At 37.8% G+C, this 23,088-nt stretch overlaps 1 protein-coding gene across 3 annotated transcripts in view; it reads right to left on the reverse strand.

Annotated features, from left to right (window-relative positions):
• The window catches only part of ADGRD1 (adhesion G protein-coupled receptor D1), a 437,033-nt gene that overhangs the window by 59,395 nt on the left and 354,550 nt on the right, over nt 1-23,088 (reverse strand). For all 3 annotated transcript variants that reach the window (XM_023496952.2, XM_031948389.1, XM_031948391.1), the window contains one exon: nt 3,659-3,725. In XM_023496952.2, coding sequence (XP_023352720.1) covers nt 3,659-3,725 — 67 coding nt within the window. The remainder of the gene's footprint in view (nt 1-3,658; nt 3,726-23,088) is intronic.

Here is a 23,088-nt window from a genome sequence, read left to right on the forward strand (position 1 = left end):
AGGAATCATACTATTTGAACTGAGTTTTGAAAGAAACAAGTGATTCTAAGAAATGAAGGGAAGGAGGGGGAGCATGGGAGACAATCAGTACAAAAAAAAAGGAGATAAGAGGAGTGTCGTGTATTAGGAATAATAAGTTCAGTCTGGCTGGACCACAGAGTGAAGGAGATTGGAAAGGCACTGAGTTATAAAGGACTTTAATACTAAGCAGAAGAGCTCATTATATATAATCCAACCCCCTTGTTTTATGTCTGGGGACACCAAAAACTAAGTGGTTAAGTGATTTGCCCAAGGTCACTTAGATGGCCACAGATGACACTGTGATAAATGGCAGATCTGTTTGGACCTGATGCCTCTAACCATAAATCAAATACTTAAATCCTAGGCTCATAGATATGGAACTGGATGAGACCTATGAGGCATTTAATTCAACCCTCCTCATGTTACAGATGAGGAAAAACAAAGGGGGCACAGTGGAGAAAGTGATGGACTTGGAAGCAAAAAAACATAAATTATTGGATTTCATCCATTATGTTGCCTTGGGCAAATGAGTTTCAGTTTCCTCATTTGTAAAATGTGCTTAGTAAAAGCACCTCCCTTCCAGGATTGTTTTGAGGATCAAATGAATTACTCCACCTAAAGTGCTTTGGAAACTTTAAATGTACTACATAAATGCCAGCTATTATGTTTGTGCAGATTCAACCAGGTAATAAGTGGAAGAAATGCATTGATTCCAGATTCTCTGCCTCTATACCCAAATCCTGCAGTGTTGTTCAGTTGTTTTAACCATATTCAAATCTCCACGATCCCATTTTAGGGTTTTCTTGGCAAAGATATTAAAGTGGTTTGCCCTTTCCTTCTCCAGCTCATTTGACAAATAAGTAAACTGAGGCAGACAGGGTGAAGCGATTTGCCCAGGGTCACACAGCTAGGAAGTGGCTGAGGCCATATTTGAATTCTGGAAAATGAGTCTTCTTGACTCCAAGTACCGTGCTTTATTCACTCATCAAGCTGCTCAACAGACCTAGTATGTGCCAAACCCTAATTAATTAGATACTGGGGATGCAAAGACAAAAAATGAACCTAGAATATTTTTTTCCTTTCTTCCCTGGAAACCCATCAGCCAAAGAGGATCCTGGCTGCATCTACCCATGGCTGCAGGAGCATTTGTGTAGCATTTTAATTAAGAAAGGCTAAATCAAGTGTTTAAACATTTTCTGTTCTGCTTTAATTTCTAATTAAACTGCATAGGTCTGTTCCATAGTCAGTGGCACCCAACTCTGAACAAAAGGCAGATTAACTTCCAAATTAATATTTGGGGAGTAAATTTGGAGTTGGGGATAAAGGAAAAGGGAATGCATATTTTAGAGATGCAGGTTTTTATCTTATTCCTTGATATTCTGAAATATATCTAGCTCCAAGATGACATTAATGTTTTTTTACAGATCTCAGCTTTGCTTTAATTTGGTGAAATCCAAAAGTTTGATTTAGTATCAGTACTACAAGAATTATTTATGGTCATGATCACAGACAGCTGGTAATGCACAACTTAAATACGGAGATTCTTTTCTGTAGGAGGCATTAGAATTTGAAAATTAAAGATAGAAGCATTTTTGGTAAGTGTCATCTTAATCATTGGCAGAATAGGGGTCCTGGCCAGTTAGAGTGTCTTAATCCAGTTGAAAGGTTGTTTGTCAAAGGGCATATCCACTGGCAGTCCAATTAGTCCCCAGTCTGGACTATAAACATCCTTCTGGGGTCTTGACCCACCCATGGTATATCAAAAAATTGGTATTAATGCATTTGCTGAGCAAGCAGCATGTGATATGTCATGGAAGTCTTTTCATATTCTCTAATCCTAGCTTCTGAATGTTAGCACTGACTGGGACAGAAGCTTTTGGTCACAGGGGGTCTGGAAGGAAGCATTTGATACTTGGCTTTGGAGACCTGAGGTACTTAAAAAGAAGAAAGTGCTCAGACTCGCCAGGCTCATGCAACAGCCATATCAGAGAAAGATAAAAAAAGTTATAGGGAATATCTAGATAAGGTTTCACAGCCTAGGCTCAATTCACACCAGTTCTGGGAAAGGGGAAGGAAAATAAAGCAGGGCAGAGAAATAAATTGACATTGTATTAAGAAAAGGACAGAGAGAAAGACAGAATTGGAGAGAGAGAGAGGGGGGGGGGAAGGAGGAGAGAAAAGGAAGGGAGGAAAAAAGAGAGGGAAGGAAGGAAACAAGGGGGGAAAGGGAGGAGAAGAAGAAGAAAGAGAGTGAGAGGGAAAAAGAGAGACAGAGACATAGAGAGAAAAAGAGAGAATGAAAGAGAAAAAGAGAAAGAGAGGCAGAAGAAGGAAGCAGAGAGAGACAGAGAGAGAGGGAGGAGGGGAGAAAAGGGAAGGAGGAAAAGAGAGAAAGGAAGAGAGAGAGACAAGGGGGGGGAGAGGGAGAGGGAAAAGGAGAGAGAAAAAGAGAGAGACAGAGACATAGAGAGAGAAAAAGAGAGAGAAACAGAGAGAGAGGCAGAGGAAGGAAGCAGAGAGAGACAGAGACAGAGAGATAGAGACAGAGAAAGAGATTGAGATTTACTATTAGAATCAGCCCAGATGTATTCCTTGGTCTACACTGTCCCAGTTCAATTTCATTTAATGAATATTTGTTGTTCATTTTCTCACTGAGCACAGTTAGGAATTCTATAGCAAAGCCAAACCGGACATTCACTCAGCATTTCCAGCCTCCACACTTGAACTTGTCTGAGTCCTGTATTTGCCCAGTGCCGAGCAGGGTGCTTTGTTCGGGCTGACTCTCAGAATCTATAAATTACTTCAAGCTTCAGTTCAGCTGCCAAAGGCCTTCTCCTGGTTTGTACCTGCTCTCCCTCCCCCCTATTCTCCCCTCCTCTTTCTCCCCTGCTTATGTCTTCTCCTCTAAGATTATACCCATCTTCTCCCTAATTCTGAATTATCTTGTACACATTTACATATATATTTCCCATCTTCCCTATGAAGATACGAGTCCTTTAAAGACAGGAATTTTTTTTCTTCATATCCCAAGGACTTAGCACATAGTAGGTGCTTAATAAATTGATTGATGTGATTTGAACTCAGGTCTTCCTGATTCCAGACCTAGCCCTCTCTCCACTGCAACATCTAATTGCCTCACCAAGAATTCCTGATATGGAAGCTTTTCCCCTGGTACAAATCAATAACTCGCAGGTAATCCAGAGAATTAGAGAGCTGAAGGAGGCACTGGGAAGTGAAGAAACTTCATCCACATCACACGATTAATGTGTATCAGGGTGTCTTAACTGGCTATCTATCCAAAATGACTGCAATAATGTAAATAAGAACACTGAAAAGCATGTAGGCTGTGAGTAAATGTCACGACCATTCTCTGACTTGGAAAAGAGATGATGAGACACATTTTCTTTCTCCTGACAGAGCAGGGGGTCCACAGGTGTTAGACTTGACTTAGACTGATTAGTCCTATTAAACATCAGCTGTTTTTGTTAACTTTTTTTCTGCTATGAAAAGGGTTAAATGGGAATGTTTAAAAATGGAAATGACTGTCATGCAAAACTAAGAGGTTTCAGAAACTCTTAATCTTACAAAAAAAATCTTACAAATTGCTCTCATGTACCCCCAACTGGAAATCACATACCATGATGACGAACAGAGCTGGGGCCACAAAGGCCCAGATGGCTCCCTTTCCCAAGGACAACCAGCAACTGTAAGAAGAGAACACAGGAGTTACTCTCTAGCCCTGGGCTGCAAATTGGAGAACAAGGTCATTCAATTAGTGGTGCCATTAATTAGCCAGCCATTGGAAGTTCTCTTGCATAGATGTCCAATTTTGCAGCCAGAGACATTGCAGAATTAATAGCACCCTTACCTTCCTTTCTGGAGACCAGCAAAGCTTAAAGAATGATTGAGAGGGAGGCTCCAACTATAAAGAGCCTCAAAGTGGCTACTGGGAGGGAGTAGGGGGTGGAGAGGAGCAAGAAGTGGGAAAACAGAACTGGACCAGAGCCTTTCATTGCTAGAAGCCACAAGAAGGCAAAAATGAGAATAGGAAATCCATAACCAGTTGTTGCTTTACAGAATATTTTCAAAAATGTTATTCATTAATATATTACACATAACTATACATGTATAACCTATATCAAATTGCTTTTTCTATGAGAGGGGGAGAGGAAAGAGAATTTTGAAGTCAAAGTTTGGAAGAAAAAATGTTAAAGTTGTTTCTAAATGTAATTGGGAAAAATAAAATATTAAATTTAAAAATGAAAAATGACAACAAAAATTGTATTCATTTATTCACTCCACAAACATGCTAAACATTCTTTACCAGTAAGTAAGTACCATTACCTTACCCAATAAGGGTCTGTGTTAGACTCTACACACACACTTCTGTGGCTCAGATTATAATGAAATGATTGCCCCTCAGGTGTGATTTGTGTTTTGCACTAAATTCCATATTCATCACACTTTTTTATTTGACTTTGTTCCTTGAACAATATTAGGTCAGACATTGTGGGCACTGGAGAGCCTCATCTGAAACCCTAAGAGGAATGATTCACAGAACCTCAAAGTATGACCCCAGGTCTCTACTAGTGAACTGTCTCTTCTAGATTGCCCCAAAAGACATGTCTTGGTGTTCCAGATCACCCAAAAAGCTGTGTCTTGGTGTTCTAGATCACCCCAGATAACATGTCTTTCTGTTCAAGATTGCCCCAAAGGATGTGTTTTCTGTTCTAGATGTTTTGTTCACCCAAAAAGACATGTCTTTCTGTTTCAGATGACCTAAAATCTTTTTAGATGTTCTTGGTGTTCTAGATCATCCCCAAAAGACATGTCTTGGTGTTCTAGACTACCCCCCCCCGTTATGGTCTTTCTGTTCTAGATTGCCCAAAGGGATGTGACTTTCTGTTCTAGATCACACCCCAAAAGACATGTGTGTCTGTTCTAGATCACACCAAAAAGATGTGTTGTTCTGTTCTAGATTACCCCAAATCTGCATCTTTCTGTTCTAGATCACCCAGAAAGACATGTTCTAGATTACCCAAAAGATGGGCCTTTCTGTTCCAGATCACCCAAAAATATGTCTTGGTGTTCCAGGTCACCCCAAAACCCATGTGTCTTGGTGTTCTAGATCACCCCTAATTGGGTGTTCTAGATTGCCCAAATAACATGTTTCTATTCCAGATCACATAAAAAGACATGTCTTGATATTCTATATCACCTCTAGGTGTTCTAGATCACCTCTGGTTATATGTCTTTCTGTTCTAGATTGCCCAAAAGGCAATTTTTTATGTTCTCAATCTCCCAAAAGACATGTCTTGGTGTTCTAGATCACCCCCAGTTATGTGTCTTTCTGTTCTAGATTTCCCCAGAGGGGTGTGTGTTTCTGTTCTAGATCACATCCTAAAAGATATATATGCCAGTTCTAGATCACTCAAAAAGACGTGCAGTTCTGTTCTAGATCACCTAGAAAGATATGTCGGTGGCATTATAGATCACCCAGAGATACATGTTTTCTGTTCTAGATCACCCAAAAGAAGTGTCCTGTGTTCTATATTGCATCATAAAGACTAGCCTTTCTGTTCTAGATCACCCAAAAGATTGTCTTTTTATTCTAGATCACCCAAAAGACATGTCTCTCTGTTCTAGATCACCCAAAGAGATGTATTTAGTGTTCTAGATCGCCCCCCAAAAGATGGGTGTTCATGTTCCAGATCACCTGGAAAAGCATGTCTTGCTGTTCTAGACTGCCTGGAGAGGTGTGTCTTTCTGTCTAGATCACTTGAATCAGGCATGTCTTTGGTGTTCTAGATCACCCAAAAGAGCTGTGTTTTATGTTCTAGATCACCCAGTAAGACATGTCTTGGTGTTCTACATCACCTGCAAAGACACATTTTGGTGTTCTAGATTGCCCAGAAAGATGTGTCTATCTGTTCTAGATCACTTGGGAAAAGACATGTCTTGGGTTCTAGATCACCCCAAACTACATGTCTTTGTCCAAAAAGGAATTGTTAGAATTGTTCAAAAGTGAAGCAGCATCTTAGAAGGTAGTGAGATGACCATTCCTAGAGCTCCTGCAATTGGGCTTAGGTGACCCTTTATGGGGGGTCCCCTCTTGTATTCTTTGTTGGCTCTTCCCTCTTTCAAAGCCCCTGTGCTTCATGATATCCTGAGAAATCGTCTTTTACTTTACGAATCAGCTCATGTACAGTTCCTCCATCAACGGGGCACTGTTTCCTGAAAACTCTGATTTGAAAACATGGAAATTAAATTTTAAGTACTAATTATAATGAAATGGGGTCAGGGCACATGCATTCCAAACTTCATCCCAGCTAACCTCCAGGGCACTGCCTCTCTTTCCTATTTAGTCACTGCAGGGCAAGGATAGAATAATATGCCTCTTCCTTATATATGTATAATTGTCTCATGTTTACATTTATCCCACATCTCTCATTCCTGGTGATTATTTAAACTGCTTGCAGATGTCTCACTGAGGTGAGAGCTTTCAGAATACTTCTTAATTGGCGAGTGAAATTCATATCACTGAAGACTGCAAGCCAGAGTTTAAAAAAACAAACCAATAAAAAAAAAACTTATTGATTTCATTATTTAAAAGTCCCTATTAAAATTCTTCCTCTGAAGGCTCATCATGATGTAGAATTGACCCCAATTTCTCTAAAGCAAAATCAGTGGTGAATAATAGATCCTATCAAATTAGAAATCCAGTTCAGTTCATTCAATTCAATATAATTTATGTCAGAGCCCATGGATAGAGAATCTTGAACTTAGAAAAAGCTGAGTTCAAATTCTTCTATGGAAACATGATAACTATGTGACCCTTAATCCTAGGAAATCCTCGCAAGGCAAGAAGTTATTAACATGATATCCATGAGCTAAGATTGGAGATAGATAGATGGATGGATGGATGCATGCATAGATAGGTGGATAGATAGATGATAGATAGATAGATGGATAGATGGATGGATGGATGGATATATATATATATATATATATATATATATATATATATATATATAGTGATAACTATCTTTGTAATGTTATGTATTTTATTTCATCCATTTATAAACGTTATTTGGAAGAAGGATCTATAGGCTTCACCAAATGACTGTCAAAAGAGTCTAAGACAACAACAACAAAAAAGATTAAGAATCCCTGAGGACATAATCAATCAACATCTTATTAAGTACTTACTATGCTAGGCACTGGAGATAAGAATACAAAAGATAAAGCAAACCCTGATCTCATGGAGGTTTTAAATATATACAATTATTTTATAGAGAGACAAAATATAAATACAAAATAATATAATGCAGTCCAGCTTGGGAAGGAGAATATTAACAGTTGGAAAAAAATGTTTCATGTGTCATTTTGAGCCTAATGTTGACAAAAAAAAAGAGGACAACATATATGAACATTCCAGGCTTTGAAGATGGCTATTTACATGGTCCAGAGACCAAGGATGGAACGCAAGGGATAAAGAACAAAGAGAAGACCAGTGTGCTTGAAAGACAAAGCATTAAGTGTCAGGGAAATATCTCATGAGACCAGAAAGATAGGGTGAGACTAGGTATGTGAAGGACTTTATAAAGGCTTAACAGAAATGTTGAACAGACATTAGAAAATACTGGAATTCCACACAGTCAGATCAACAGTAAAGGAAAGCTTTGTGGTAAATACACTGCAGTGGGAAGATGTTTGGGGCAGGGAGACCAATTAGGAGGCTCTTAATATTATTTTTCATCTTGTAAAAATGAAAATAGCCATATGTGTTATATGTGGTCACACTAATTAGCAGCTTCTCGTTAAACCTTCTGAGCATATAAGAAGGTTTAAAAGGCTGTGTTTGGACTCACAATTCTTTAATGTATAATTTACTTAAATTTTTAACAGACTCATTTTAAATAAAGGACACCATACTTACTTTTGTTTTCACTATGAAATAAGAAAATAGTATCAAACATTCTAGGTTGATTGCTATAACTCAGGGCGGGGGGGAGAATCATTTTTATTAATATGCAACCTGCTGATTTTTTTTTGTTTTGTTTTTATAATGAGAGTATAAAGCCTCAAACTATAGCCATAGAAAATAAAAGTATCTTTAAAGAAAAGTTTGGCAAACCTGTTCCTAATTTTGACTCTTACTGACAAAGGCCACTTATCCCTTCTGATAATCAGAACTTGAATTAAAGCAGAGAGAAGCCATTGGAAGATGAGAGATGTATGTGGCAAGAAAGTCCATCCACCACTGCCACCTTAACCACCATTTCCCCTCAGACCTTGATAGACACATCCCAGGACCCTGAACTCTAAAGTCTTGAGAATAGCAACATTTCCTGCCCAGTGCATCTAAGTCCTGTTAAATTATATGCTTTCTTCCTCCAATAGACTGTAAGCTCCTTGAGGGAATGGAGTATCTTTCCTTTCCTTTTTTATATATCCAGAACTTAGCATAATCCCTGGCACATAGCAGGTATTTAATAATTGTTTATTGAATTGAATTATGGAGATGTGACATGGCAAATGCTCCTACAGGTGCTTTGGGCATAGCTAGTAAAGATGCAGAAAAGAACGTTCTTGCTACCGATGTCCTCATCACTGTGAAAGGATCAGACATCAGAATCTTATATGATTTTATCAATGGAAATGACACTTAAGAAGAGGATTTACCCTCTGCTTTGCCATTATAAACCAAGGATTATGAGACCCTTTGGTGGCTCTCCTTTCTTCAGAATATGAGTTCCTTGTTACTCTCTTGATTTTCAATTTGTGTCCTCCGCACTTATCATGGTGATTTGCACATAGTAAGTGCTTAATAAAAAATTCATTTATTTAATTTAGTCCATTTCATTCACTCATGTTGTAGAAGAATGAACAAGATTCATCAGCTCATTAGCTATGTGGGATGATGGGCAAGGAGGAGTCAAAGGTACAAAGTACAATGGCCAGAAAGATGGGAACATCTTCAATAGGAACAGGAAGGTTTGGAAGAGAGGAAGAGATAACGGTTGTCAGTTTGGAATATGTTGAGTTTGAGATGTCTCCATAACACTCAATTAGAAATCTGTAATGAGCAGTTGGTGATATGGGGCATATGGATATGTATGTAGATGTGTTATATAAAAAGAGCTTTAGAAAACCCAGGAGCTCACAAGGTGACAAGAAAGAAAGTATAGTTATCCATCACAGGGGTTAGGGGTGTGGTTAGGGTCCTAGATACTTTAGGTCACTTTCATTGTTTCACTTGCTCACAAGTGCCTGAGAAGGGTGTTAACGTACTACATATGTGTATACTTTATTATACCATATACAGCATGCACATGTTACTCCCTTCTATCCTCATTGTTAATCACCTTGAAATAGGATCCCCATGATATGGAAATCTGCATTAAAATTTTTGGCCCTCCCTTTTTACCAGAGAAGAAGTCTGCATTATTATGGCAGTAAAAGATAAAATATGTTAATATTATACAATAATTTACACATATTTTATGCATTTCTGAGTTTCTAAACTTTTTCTGGATCATCAGATGGCCTTTGCACATCATCTGTGACTTCCACAAAATTTCCCCCAAAAATTACCATTTAATTTTTTATGTCAACCCATGATGTATCCCAACCATGATGGGGAAAGTTGTGATGTGGAAGGGATAATTATACAAAGAAAAAAAGAGAGAGGAAGAAAGAAGAAGGAAGTGAAGAAAAGGGAGGAGAATAAAGGAGAGATGAGGGGAGGAGAAGGAAAGATGGAATGGGAGAGGAAGGGGAGAAGAGAGAAGGGGAAGACAGTAGAGGGAAGGGCAAGAGAGGAGAAGAGAGCAGTGGAGAAAAGAAGGGAGAGGAGGGAAGAAAGAAGAAAGGAGAGGGGAAGAGAGAGGAGGGAAAGGGAAAATAGGAGGGAAGAGGAAGGGAAGGAAGGGGCCCAAAAAAAAAGAATATTGGAAAAATCCAATTAGGAGATATGATATAAATGATTATTCAGTCAAACAGGCTGAGACAGATAAAATAAAAAAGAAGAGAACCAGTTGTACAGAAATTTCTGGTTAAAGTTAAGGAACCAGACATTCTCTACACCAATTAAAACGAAAAAGAATAAGACACTAAGTGCTAGAAATACAAAGACAAAAATGAAACTGCTCCTGTCTGTAAAAAACTTAGACTCTACCAGGGAATAGCATAAATGAGTAAGAAAATGCAAGATAATTTGAAGAAGAAAAACTAACCAAGGAGATTAGGAAAGCCTTTCTGGAGACAGACCTGAGCTGAATCTTGAGGAAAAGTTCATTTATTAAGGCACAGTGTACAGAGGCAAGAAACAAAATGCAAAGCTCAGGGAATTACAAGTAATACAGTTTAACTGGAATATAAATTGAATGAAGGAGAGTAATGAGAAATGTATGGAAAGACAGGCTAGATCCAAAGGGTCCATCAATGGAATTTAATATCAAGTTGAGAAGAAGGTATTTTAACATAGAAGCAATAGGAAATCATTAGAGATAATAGATGGTAGGTAGATAGATTAAAGGGACAGACAGAGAGACAAACTTAGGTAGGTAGATAGGTAGGTAGGTAGGTAGGTGGGTAGGTAGGGAGGGAGGGAGGGAGGGAGATGGGTATGTAAGTGGGTGGGTGAGTGGGTAGGTAGGTATGGGTGGGTGGGTGAGTGGGTAGGTAGGTAGGTAGGTAGGTGGGTGGGTGGGTTGGTGTGTGAGTGGATAGGTAGGTAGGTAGGTGGGTGACTAGGTAGGTAGGTGGGTGGGTGGGTAGGTAGGTAGCTAGGTAGGTGGGTGGGTAGGTAGAGGAATTTATCAGGCACTTACTATGTTAAGTTCTAGGGATACAAATAAAAGCCAACAAGATAGTCCTTGTCCTCAAGGTGCTTACATAAGTGTTCTGGAAGAAAGGGAGGTGGGCTATTTGTCTTGACATGGTAGAAGATCAGACCTGCACAAGTTAAGGCAAAAGGTGATTTATCAGAGCTGGGGGACCCAGAAGTAGAGTCCAGGGTTTTCAGTTGGGAAGAAGTGAGAATGATGACTAAAGGGCATGCTATGAGAGACCATTAGGAAGTGAGGTAAAGGTCTGGGCCATGTCAAGACCAAACTTCTTAAACAGGAAGGTGAAATGGTCAAGCTGAACTTCTCGAAGATTATTTTGGCATGGTGCCTGAAAGATAGATTGGAGAGAAATACTGGAAACAGGGAGGATAATTGGGAGGTTATTTTATGATAGTCCAGATAAGAATTGGTGAGAACTTCATTATCCAGCCCAATTATTCAGATCAGGCTTTCAAAACCACACAGGCTGGGATACTCTTATAAAAACAAAAGGCTTTATCTTTCTCCCCTTAGTCATGGATGACCTAAAGAGAGATGTGTGTGAGATAGTAGTAAAGAAGTAAAACTTCCCAAACCAGAGATCTGAAACAGATAGGACATGAAAGAGCTCCATACTGGTACCCAGCCCTGTATCTGAAGTCTCTGGTCAGTCTGAAAGCAATTTCTCTCACTATAGCCAAGCACTGCCAAAATTTACAATATCACAACTTCTTCCTCCCTTCCTTCCCCACTCCCTTCCTCCCTCCCTTCCTTCCTTTCTTCTTTCCTTCCTTCCCTTCCTTCCCCTCTTTTCCTTTCTTTCTTTCTCTCTTTTTCTTTTTTCTTTCTTTCTTCCTCCCTTTCTCCCTCCCTCCTTCCCTTCTTCTCTTATTCCCTCCATTCCTTCTTTCTTTCCTTCCTTCCTCCCTTTCTTTTTTCCTTCCTTCCTTCTTTCAATATAACAAGTCCATGAGATATTTTGTTACAATTAGATTTATTACAAGAAAAATAAACATGCATGTGGAACTTTAAGTAAGAAATTCAAACAGAGACTTTCATATTTATGAAATTTCAACAAAGAAAGGAAAAGAAATAGAAATCCCCACCCAAATGGGACTGTCAGGAGAGAAGAAAATAATGAATAGCTAAGATGGCAAAAGCAGTATTGTTTTCTCTTGGGAACTGCGAGGCTATGAAAATATGATGGTCTGGGGCAGCTAGGTGGTACAGTGGATGGAGTACCAGACCTGAAGTCAGGAGGACCTAAGTTCAAATGGCCTCAGACACTTAACACTCCCTAGCTGTGTGACCCTGGGCAAGTCACTTAACCCCAATTGCCTCAGCAAAAAAAAAAAAAAAAAAAAAAAAAAAAAAAAAAAGGAAGAAGAAAAAGAAGATAGGATAGTCTGTTTGTCTACAAGAGTCCCTGATGCACACACAGTAACTCAATCAGTGCAGAATGACTGCCACTTGTCTTAACTCCCAAAAACACACAGAAAGTCCAGCTTGAGGTATAAGAACAAATTATGTCTCTTGGGAGGAGAGGAAGAAGGGGCTTGGAGGTGTTCTTGACACATTCTGGGCCTCTTACATATTCTGGGGCCAATGTTCAATGAAACTATGGCAACTCAAAAAGACAAGTTCAGGAGACCTCTTAACTTCCCTTAACAAGGGAAACATAAGCCTGGAAAGACTCATTTCCATCAGCCCAGCCACCATTGTCTTCTACTCCAATAACTCATGAAGATCTTGTGATCAAGTGGAACTGGAAAACGTAAGATTGATGAATCATAGATATCTTGAGGTATTGATAAATGGAAGAGAGAAAGAGAAAGGAGGGAAGAAGGGAAGGAAGCGAGAGAGAAAGTTGAACTAGATAGATGGAAGGAAGGAAAGAAAGAAAGAAAGGAGGAAGGAAGAAAGGAAAAAAGGAGGGAAGAAAGAAAAAGAAAGAAAGGAGGGAAGAAAAAGAAAGGAGGAAAGAAGGGAAGGAAGGAAGCGAGAGGGAGAGAGAGAGTTGAACTAGACAGATGGAAGGAAGGGAGGAAGGAAGGAAGGAAGGAAGGAAGCAAGGGAGGGAAGAAGGGAGGAAAGGAAGGAAGGAGGGAGGGAGGTTGAGTTGAACTAGACAGATAGACCTTTTTGGCTCTAGATCAGTGATCCACAAAACCCAGAAAACAGGCTGACTTGCCCATAGACACAAAGCATTAGTGTGAGATTTGGGCCCAGAATTCAGAACTTCTGGCATTCAGATCAATGATATTTCCATAAACTAGAGGAGACAAAAAAGATGGCCTCTGGGGTCTCTTACGTTTTAAAATCTAGGTCTATGAATTTGAGCCTCTGGCCACTTACAAATTGCACTAATACAGAGTTAAAATGTTCTTTGTCGTTAATGAAAAGAACTATAGATCGGTGGTCAACAATCTGGTACTACTAGGGAGTTCCTGTTCTACTTATTAATCGTGTGACCCTGGACTAGGTTCTGTCCCTTCCTGGGCAGGTTTCTTCTCCTGTAAGGGAAAGGATTTCTAAGTTCTCTTCCATCTCAAACTTTTCGAGATCTCACATCAGAATGTCTTTTTCAGCTTCAAAAGTGTTGTTGAATCGACCATCCCTAGAAGCACAATTCCAAGGAAGTTAGAATAGCAAAGATGGAGAGCAGGGAAAGAGTGTAGCCTACTTAAGACAATCTCTCTTGAAGCCACAATTTCTGAACAATTAACAGGCTGGTTACAAATGACTTATTTATTCATTAAAGCAAATGTGTGTCAAGACCCTCACTTGGAAATAGCTTGTTCAGCATTTAGTTCATGTTAATGAAGACAAAATGTACTGAATTTCTATAATTTCTACTTTTCCCTACTTTAGGCTGCTTGCCCACCCCACCCCCCATCTCTTTTCAAAGCTGTGAAATCTGATGATTGAATCTATTCTGTGTCCTTTTAATTCAATGCTGACTCCATTAGGTCAACACCAAAAATAAGAATTTGAGGCTTGATCAGTGGAGGAAAATCCCAAGTGTGAGAACTCCTCCCACTAACTTAAATCTTGATTTGACAGTAAGTAGATAAGTCCTAAAGAGTTAGTTACATGAGGCACACGAAGGTAAAAATATTACTCAGGAGCACATAGCTAAGTGTCAGAGGAAGAATTAAAACTAGCCATCCCTTATTCCAAATTCAGGACCCTATGTATTCTACAGCATTATGAGGAAAATGATAGAGGGAGATAAAGAAAAAGGGGGTATCACAGGAGACAAAAAGAGATAAGGGGAAGAAGAAATAAAAGCAGTTTATCTGTAATGACGAGAGCATTGGCTTTGCAATCTGAGGACATGATTCTTCCACCTCTACCTGTGTTATCCTTGTCAAGTTCTTTGGGACTCAATTTCCTCATTTGTAAAATGAAGGTTCCATTTATCTCTAAATTATGTGCACCTATTATTCTAAGGGTGGTAAATAGAGATCCATCCTTAATGTCAGGAGCACCTGAGTTCAAGTTTCCACTCTAGCACATATTGGCTATATCACCAACGAGTCCCTTAAGTCTTCAGTGTGGCAAGGCAACTTCTTAAGATTATAAATTGCTGAATTACATTGGTAGAGGATAGAGAGTTTTTTCAATGTATGTTGTCTAAATAGATGATATCATAGGTTGGGGAAAATGGATAAAATGTTTTTGCAGTGCTTTAAAGCATAATAGGGTTTCAAATATATTATTACATTTGAATATAGCATATCCTATGAGATGCAGTCCCCAATCTGCACTGGCTCTTATGGACTGGATCCCTAGAATTTGGCTACAGTATCAAGGGGATACCCTATGATATCCATTCCTAATCTTATAGCTCACAAATCCCCACCAGTGTATCTTCCACCAAGTCATGTCAATTGTGACAATGAATTTTATCAGAAGTATCTACTAAGGTGGCCTAGTATGGTCAGTAACTACAAAACATTTCTCAAATAAACTCAAAATACTCTCTCAAATACACACACACACACACACACACACACACATATATATATATATATATATATATATAGAATAGTGACTGAAACTTTTCCAGTATCAAAACACCTTGAAATCATCAAAAATTTGCAGACCTCTTAGAATTAGCTCTGAAAATAGTAACACAAAAAAGCCTGAAGTTGGGATAGGGACTTCTCTGTTCAGGTGAGTGGAGTTCATTTGTAAAATAAAGTTCAAAATCAAGAAATAGGATGGAAAATGAGCAAACAACAACAACAAAGAACCTGACAATAAAAAGCTACTATATTGGCATGGAAGATCAAAACAAACTCGGAAGACAACAATGTAAAAATAACTATAAACAGTCTCAAAGCAAAATGCTAATTGGACCCAAACCCAACAAAAATTCCTAGAAGCATTAAAGAACAAGATAAAAGTGGTAGAAGAAAAAGTGGGAAGAAATGAAAATGATGTAAGAAAATTAGGAAAAGCAAATTAACAATTTGGTATGTGAGGCACAAAAAATTAAAGAAAATAATACCTTAAAAAGAAAAATAGGTCAAATGGAAAAGGTTCAAAATTTCATTGAAGAAAAAAGCTCCTTAAAAAGCAAAATTGGCTGAATGGAAAAAAAAAAAAAAAACACAAAATCTCATCAAAGGAAATTCCTTAAAAATTAGAATTGGGCAAGTGGAGGCTAATGATTCCATGAGATATCAAGGAACAATAAAATAAAGTGAAAAGAACTTAAAATAGAAGAAAATATGAAATATCTCACTGAAAAAACAATTGATCTGGAAAATAGAATAAGGAAAGTTAATTAAAAATATTTAGGAGTAACTGAAATCTACTATTAAAAAAAAAGAGCCTAGACATATTTCAAAAAATTTTCAAGGAAGAATCATTTAATATCTTAGATCCAGAGGATAAAATAGAAATTCAATAAATCCATTGATCACTTCCTAAAAGAGATACCAAAATGAAAATGCTCAGGAATATTATAGCCAAACTCCAGAGCTCCCAGATCAAAGAGGAAATTCTATAAGCAGCCAGGAAAAAAAAAAAAGTCAAATATTATGGACCCACAGTCAGAACTATACAAGATATAGCAACTTCCATGTTAAAGTAGCAGAGAGCTTGGAACTTAATCTTTTGAAAAACAAAGGGTCTAGAATTATAACCAAGAATAACCTCTGCAGCAAAAGTGAATGTAACCTGTTGAGAGAGGAAATACATAGTTGATGAAATTACAATTTTTTAAGCATTCCTGTTAAAAAGACCAGAGCTGAATAGAAAATTTGATATTCAATCAGGAGGCTCAAAATTGTCATAAAACATATTAACATGAAAGAAAAATCACAAGAGACTCAATAACTGTTGATATTCCTAAATGGAAGGTGATACATGTAACTTTTAAGAATTTTATCATTATTAGGATAGTAATAGGAGTTTACATAGCAAATGGTACAGATGTGAGCCAAATTATTACAATAATCTCAAAATTAAAAAAAAAAAAAATGAAGGGTTGAAAAAGAAGGAACAACTAGGAGAAGGAAGAAAGGAAAGGTAACATGGGGAAATTTTTCTTCCACAAAAGAAGAGAACAATAAAGAGCTTGATGACAGGCAATACTTGAACTTCACATGGGAATTGGTTCAAAGAAGGAAGAACACACACACACACACACACACACACACACACACACTCAGTGGTATATAAAAATGTAGCTTACCCAAGAGTTAATAGGAGGGAAAGAAGATAACAGAAAGGGGGGGGAGGGGATAATGATAAAAGGAAGAGTGGATTAAGGCAGACAGTAATTAGAAGCAAAATAGATTTTTGAGGAGGGACAAGATAAAAAGAAAGAAGAATGAATAAAAGAAAATGGACTGAAGAGAAATGCACAGTAATCATAACTGAATGTGAATGGAATGAGCTCATCCATAAAATGGAAGCTGATAGCAGAATGGATTAGAAACAATAATCCAACAATATGTTGTTTATAAAAAAGACACTTGAAACAAAAAATACACACACAGTCAAAATAAAAGGGGCTAGAACAGAAACTATTATGCTTCAGCTAAGTAACAAATGCAGGAGTAGCAATCATGATCAAAGATGAAGAAAAAGGAAAAACAGACCTAATTAAAAAGGATAGTGAAGGAAATCACATTTTTACTAAAAGGTACAAAGACAATCAAAAATTTACTGCAAGTTTCTCTGATAAATACCTCATTTCTCAAATATATACTGTTCAAAACTGAGTTAAATATATAAAAATAAAAGCCATTCCCCAATTGATAAATAGCCAAAGAATATAAATAGGAAGTTTTCAGAAGAAGAAATTAAAGCTATCTATGGTCATTTTTAATATGACCATATTATTGGTCAAAATCACTATTGATTAAAGAAAGGCAAATTAAAACAACTCTGAAGTATTACCTTACACTTATCATAAATGACAAATGCTGCAGGAAACGTGGGAAATAATGAATTGTTGGAAATACTGTTGGGAGAACAATTTGGAACAAGATTCAAAGGGCTATAAAACTGTATAAGCTCTTTGAACCGGCAGTATCAGTACTGGGTCTATATCCTAAAGAGATCAAAGATAAAAGGAAAGGGACCTAACGGTACAGTTCCTTTTGTGATAACTAAGAACTGGAAAATGAGGGGACGATCAATATTTGGGGAATATCTGAACAAGTTATGGCATATTATTGTGATGGAATACTCTTGTGCAATAAGAAATGATGGAGAAGGAATTCAAAAAACATGTCAAAATCTATATGAATTGATGTAAAGTGAAGTGAGAATGAGAAGATCATTATAAACAGTATGTCTTAATGATGATTAGCTGTGAAAAACTTGGCTACTCTGATCAATACAATGATAAAAGACAACTTCAAAAAAGTCATGATGAAAAATGCTATCTGTCTCCATCCAGAGGGAAAACTAGTTTAACTCTGAGTGTAAATTGAAGTATAATTTTCTCACTTCCTTTATTTTTCTTCCTTTTTTTTTTTTAACATGGCTAATATGGAAATATGTTTTGATGTATAATTTTTTGGGGGGGTGAGGCAATCAAGATTAAATAAATTGCTTAAGATCATACAACTAGTAAATGTCAAGTGTGTGAGCCAGGATTTGAACTCAAGTTCTCCTGATTCCAGGATCAGTGCCCTATCCTTTGGGCCACCTTGCTATCCCCATATGTATAACTGACATAATATTACTTGACTTTTCAATGGCTGGGAGATGGGTGGGAGGGAGAAAAGAAAAAAAATTTGGAACCCAAAATTTAAAAAGAAAAGAATGCCAAAAATAAACATGTAATAAATTTTTAAAAATAAAAAGGAAGAAAGCTTGGTGTGGTGGAGAAAAATGAGTGGAATTAGAGTTAAGTGTAAATATAGTCTATGACATTTACTAGTCACATAACACCTCCTCATCTTTATTTTCTCTCTTATAAAATGGTAATCATACTACATACTTTACAAGGTTTGTGAGCTTCAGATCCTAGCTCTGCTTCTTATTATCCATATGACCTTGGACAAGTCACTTAAGCTCAATGGGTATGGGTCTGTTTCCTCCTCTGTAAAAGGAAGGGAATATATTGCGTAACCTCTAAAGTCCCTTTAAGTGATAAATCTGTGATTTACTAACCTGTGAAGAAAGTGATGTGTTTTATAAAGTACTTTGTAAATCCTAAAGTGTTTAATAAATGTCACCTATCAACTCACCCTTATCTTTTCTGCTTCTATGTATTCACCCAGAAACATTTCCCAGACTTGAGATGCACTCCTTTCTCATTGCTTCCTGTAGAAATTCTCTTCATTCAAGGCTCAGCTCAGGGGCCATGTCTTTCACAAAGCCTTCCCTTATCCCCACAAATGAAAGTGATCTTCTTTCAGTCTTCTCAGATTACCTTTTTTGAGGTCTGTATTTCATCCCTATCATACTATCTCCTATAATGCTGATTTGAGTCCACATCATTTTTAGCTCAAGTCGATAGTTAGCTTCTTGAAAGTCATGGTTGTTTCTTTTTCACTCTATTATTCCAAGCTTCAAGTACACGGCTTTGCAGTGGAAAATATCTAGGAAATGTTTGTCAAATAAAATGGAATTTAACAGGATTGGAATGAAATAGAATGGAAATAAATGGAATGGAATGGAACCAAAAAGAATAGGATGGGATGAAATTTAATGGGATGGAATGGAACAGAATGGAATGGAAAAAAATGGAATGGGATGGGATGGAATTAGTTAAAATGGAATATAAGAGAATAGAAATACATGATGGAATGGGAACAAGAAGGATGAGGATGAAATAGAATGAAGCAGAATGGATGGGACAATTTAATATGATAACCAAAATAAATAAATAAACAAATTTAATAAGTTCTTCAGCTACATTAAAAAAAAAAAGGTGCAATGTCTCAAACAGGGCAAGGGATAGTCCTTCTAGATTCTGCTATAATAAATCCATATTTTGTCTTTTTATCTCCAGAGTTTAATCTAGTGATTGGCTCATAATTAACCTTTAAAATGTTTGTTGATTGGGTGTGGTGTTCATCCCTAGGCACCTCATTTTAGGAAGGAATACAGAAATTGAATAGGTTCTACAGGAAGGTAATCAAGATAGTAAAAGGCCTTGAAATCATACTTTACAGAAATTGAGGAAACCAGGAGTGGTTAGCTGAAAGGTAGGTTGGAAGTGGGGCAGAATGGCAGCTGTCTTCAAGTACTTAAGGCCTTCTGTCTTGTATTATAGGGATTAATTACCCTTGTTCTGCTTGGCTCTCAAAGGCAAGAGCTAGGTGGGATTGGGTGGCGGACAATTTTGTAGAAGCAGAATTAGGTTAATTTAAACAAAACCTTTTAAAACATCAGGATTTTCTGAAGTAAAGGAGTTCACTCATTGGATACCTTGAAGGAGAGGGTAAACAACCATTTATCAGGCATGTGGTAGAGGCAATTTTGATGCTTTACAGGTTGCAACATTTGGCCCCCACAGTACTTTCTCATTCTTAGAATCTGTGATTGTGTGACAAGCTCTCCAAGCCATATTGTTTTCCCTATAATCATCTCTTCATTCCCCACTTGTGGCCCCCAGCAGCTAAATGTCAATGTGGATAGAGCACTGAACTCAGAATAAAAAAAAAGAAAAATGTTTGATCCTTTCTTGGACATTTAATAGCTAAGTTACCCTGAGATAGGAAGGATGGGATGAGATAGGCTAGGATGAAATGGAACAGAATGAGGTGGAATGGAATGAGATCATTTGACATCTCTCATGTTTAGTTTCTTCATGTGTAAAATGGTAATAATAATAGCACCTAATGTAGGAATAAAATGAGAAATGTATGAAAGTGCTTTGTCTACTTTTTAAAACACTGTATAAAATGTACCTTATTATCAATTATGGATCACTCGTTGGAGAGGACCCAAAAAATTCAAGGATCTTGGGTTTGAATCATAATAACTAAAGTTAGCTAGCAGTATGATCAGAAGCCTAAGAGAAAAAAAAATAAGCTGAGAGGGACCTGGGGCTTGTCTGAATTTTATGAAGCTTTCAATTTACAAAGGGGGTGATTTTCTTGGCAAAAACTGAATTTCAAGCAAATAGCACCAAAGGAAGTCCAATTAAGGAAGGAAATTTATGTTCCTTCACTGCAGGACTTGTTTTGTGGTTTCTTAATGAGTTTTCAGGGAAGGTGGGCAAGTGGTCACACAGGCCAGTTAGCTCTGGAGTCTCTCACAGTCAAGATGCTGTTAGCTTTATTTAGAAGATGTGGGACCAAGAGCATGGTGGGAAGGACCATGGGTCGATTACCATGCCAGTTGCTTCTGAAGCCCTCCTGAAACATTAAAAGTCTAGACTTCTTCAGGATATCACGGCCCCCTGAAAACTCAAAGTGTTTACATGTTTTTCCCCATCCCTGTGATCCTTGGGTGCCTCTGGCTTGCTGGTGCCATAAAAATAGATTACATTTATATAGAACCATAAGCAGATTATAGACATTATCTCATTTGAGCCTCAGAGCAACCCAATGTATTGTCTCTATTTTACAATCAAGAAAATTGAGGCTCTGATGAGTTATATGATTTACTCAGGGTCACACAGTTAATCAAACTTTTTTTCCTTATCTTCCCTAGGCTAAAGTAACAGTGGCTAGTACTGACCCAACTTCCCTACTTAATGGTACAAGAAGCTTGATCTACTCTGCCAAGCCAGATGACTCTTCACCTTTCAGGAACACAGCTTTAGTGCCGAGTGCCAGCCTTACTATGGACAGCAAAAACTCTGGATTTCAAGTCACCCATCAGCCTCTGCCTTTCCCCATGGCAGGGATTCCAGGAATGTGTCACCACTCCCGGTCAATCAATAAGCATTTATCAGACTCCAATTGTGTACCAAATCATGTGCTATTCACTGGGAAGATAAAATCAAAGATGAAATTGTGTTTGATTTCAAAAAAGTTGTATTCTCTCATAGGATGCAAATTGGCACAAAGCCTTCATAAATCATTTTTTCATTCAATCATGCATTTATTTAAGATGATTTCAAGAGGAGGTAATACCACGTGGGTGTTATGGAAGATGGGGCACAGGACTGGGAATCAGAAAGACTGAATTTGATTCCTGTCTCAGGAATCTTATTAGGTATGAGTTAATCTGGGTAAGTTAGATAGGACAAGTCAGTAGACACTCTTCTCAGTCTCAGTTACCTTTTCTATAAAATGGAAATAAAATAGCACCCATTTAATATGGGTACTGTGAAGATTAAAAAATGTAATTATAATTATTATATATTTATATATACAATTATATAAATATTATTATAATTATTATAATTAATATTATCTGTCAATGTGATTTGCAAACTTAAAGCACTATATACATGCTAGCTATTATTAGTATGTTTGTTATTGTACTATAGCTATTGTTATATACTCATTGTTGCACTAGGAAAGTCTTCATATAAGGAAGGAGAATTTGTTTTGAGAGAAACTGGAGATTTTAAGAAGAGGGAGTAAAGAGGGAATGGAGAATTCCAGGCATCTGAGACAGTCTGGACAAAGACCTGGAGATGGGAAAATGGAATGGTATGCTTACAGAAAAGCAAGATTCTAACCTGGTCTTCCTGCCTCCAAAGGCAACACTAGAGGCACTCCACCATGATGTAGTTCAATGCATTATAGGAACAAACTAAGCAAAGGACTAGAGTTTTCCTGATATCTCCCTTTCCAGGAGTAGTATCTGCACTAATGGGCAATCTATACCCAAAGAAGGAACTGTCTGAATACACTGAAGCATTCTCTCTTTCTCTCTCTTTTTTAAAACTTTATTTTTCTTGAGGGTTTTTACTTCCATTATTTTGGGAGATGTTTTTTTTTTTTCCATAACATGACTTTTATGGATATGTTTTGCTTCACATGCAGTTTCTTAATGATGGATGGAGTAAATGTAAATCAAATGCACTAAAGGGGAGCTAGGTGGCACATGGGGATAGAATGCCAGGCCTGGAGTTAGGGAGACCTGAGTTCAAATTCAGCCTCAGACACTTACTAGCTGTATGACCCTAAGTAAGTTCCTTAACGCTATTGACCCTAAGTACATCCCTTGACCCTCTTTGCCTCAGTTTCCTCATCTGTAAAATGATCTGGAAAAGGAAATGACAAAACACTCCAACGTATCTGCCAAGAAAACCCCAACTGGGGCCAAGAAGAATCAGATACTAGACTGGAAAACAACTGAATGACAGCAACATCTGCCTTAATGTAACAAAGCCTCTTTTCCCCATCCCTCCATCCCTCTCAACTTCCTTAGATTCTGAGGCTTTTTTGGAGAACAACTCTCCCTCTGAAGCTGGTGAACAGAATGAGTAAAAGGTTTCCTTCAACATTTGTTCACCAGAGCACGAAGACTTAGGGGAAGAAGCCCACAAGCCTCAGAATGACAGGCCTGAACCCATTTAGAAGGAATGAGCATAGCATCTGTGGATCACACTTTGAAAAATTCCAATTCTGATTCAGGCTGTCTCTGAGATGATGAGCTCAGTAAGAAAGTTTCCCACCACTGCCCCCTCCCCCAGCCCTTACACCGGTATCTGTAGGCTGAATTCTGATGAACAGAATTCTCTCCATGTTCCAGTCACCAAAGGCACTTCCTAAACCCTCCCTGTTTGTTGGATTTCATAGCTAAAGTGTGTAAATGGGTTGACAGGGCTGCCAGTAAGGAGACAAGATTAAACAGC

This window comes from Sarcophilus harrisii, chromosome 1 (assembly GCF_902635505.1).
Source record: "Sarcophilus harrisii chromosome 1, mSarHar1.11, whole genome shotgun sequence".
Classification (NCBI taxonomy): Eukaryota; Metazoa; Chordata; class Mammalia; order Dasyuromorphia; family Dasyuridae; genus Sarcophilus; species Sarcophilus harrisii.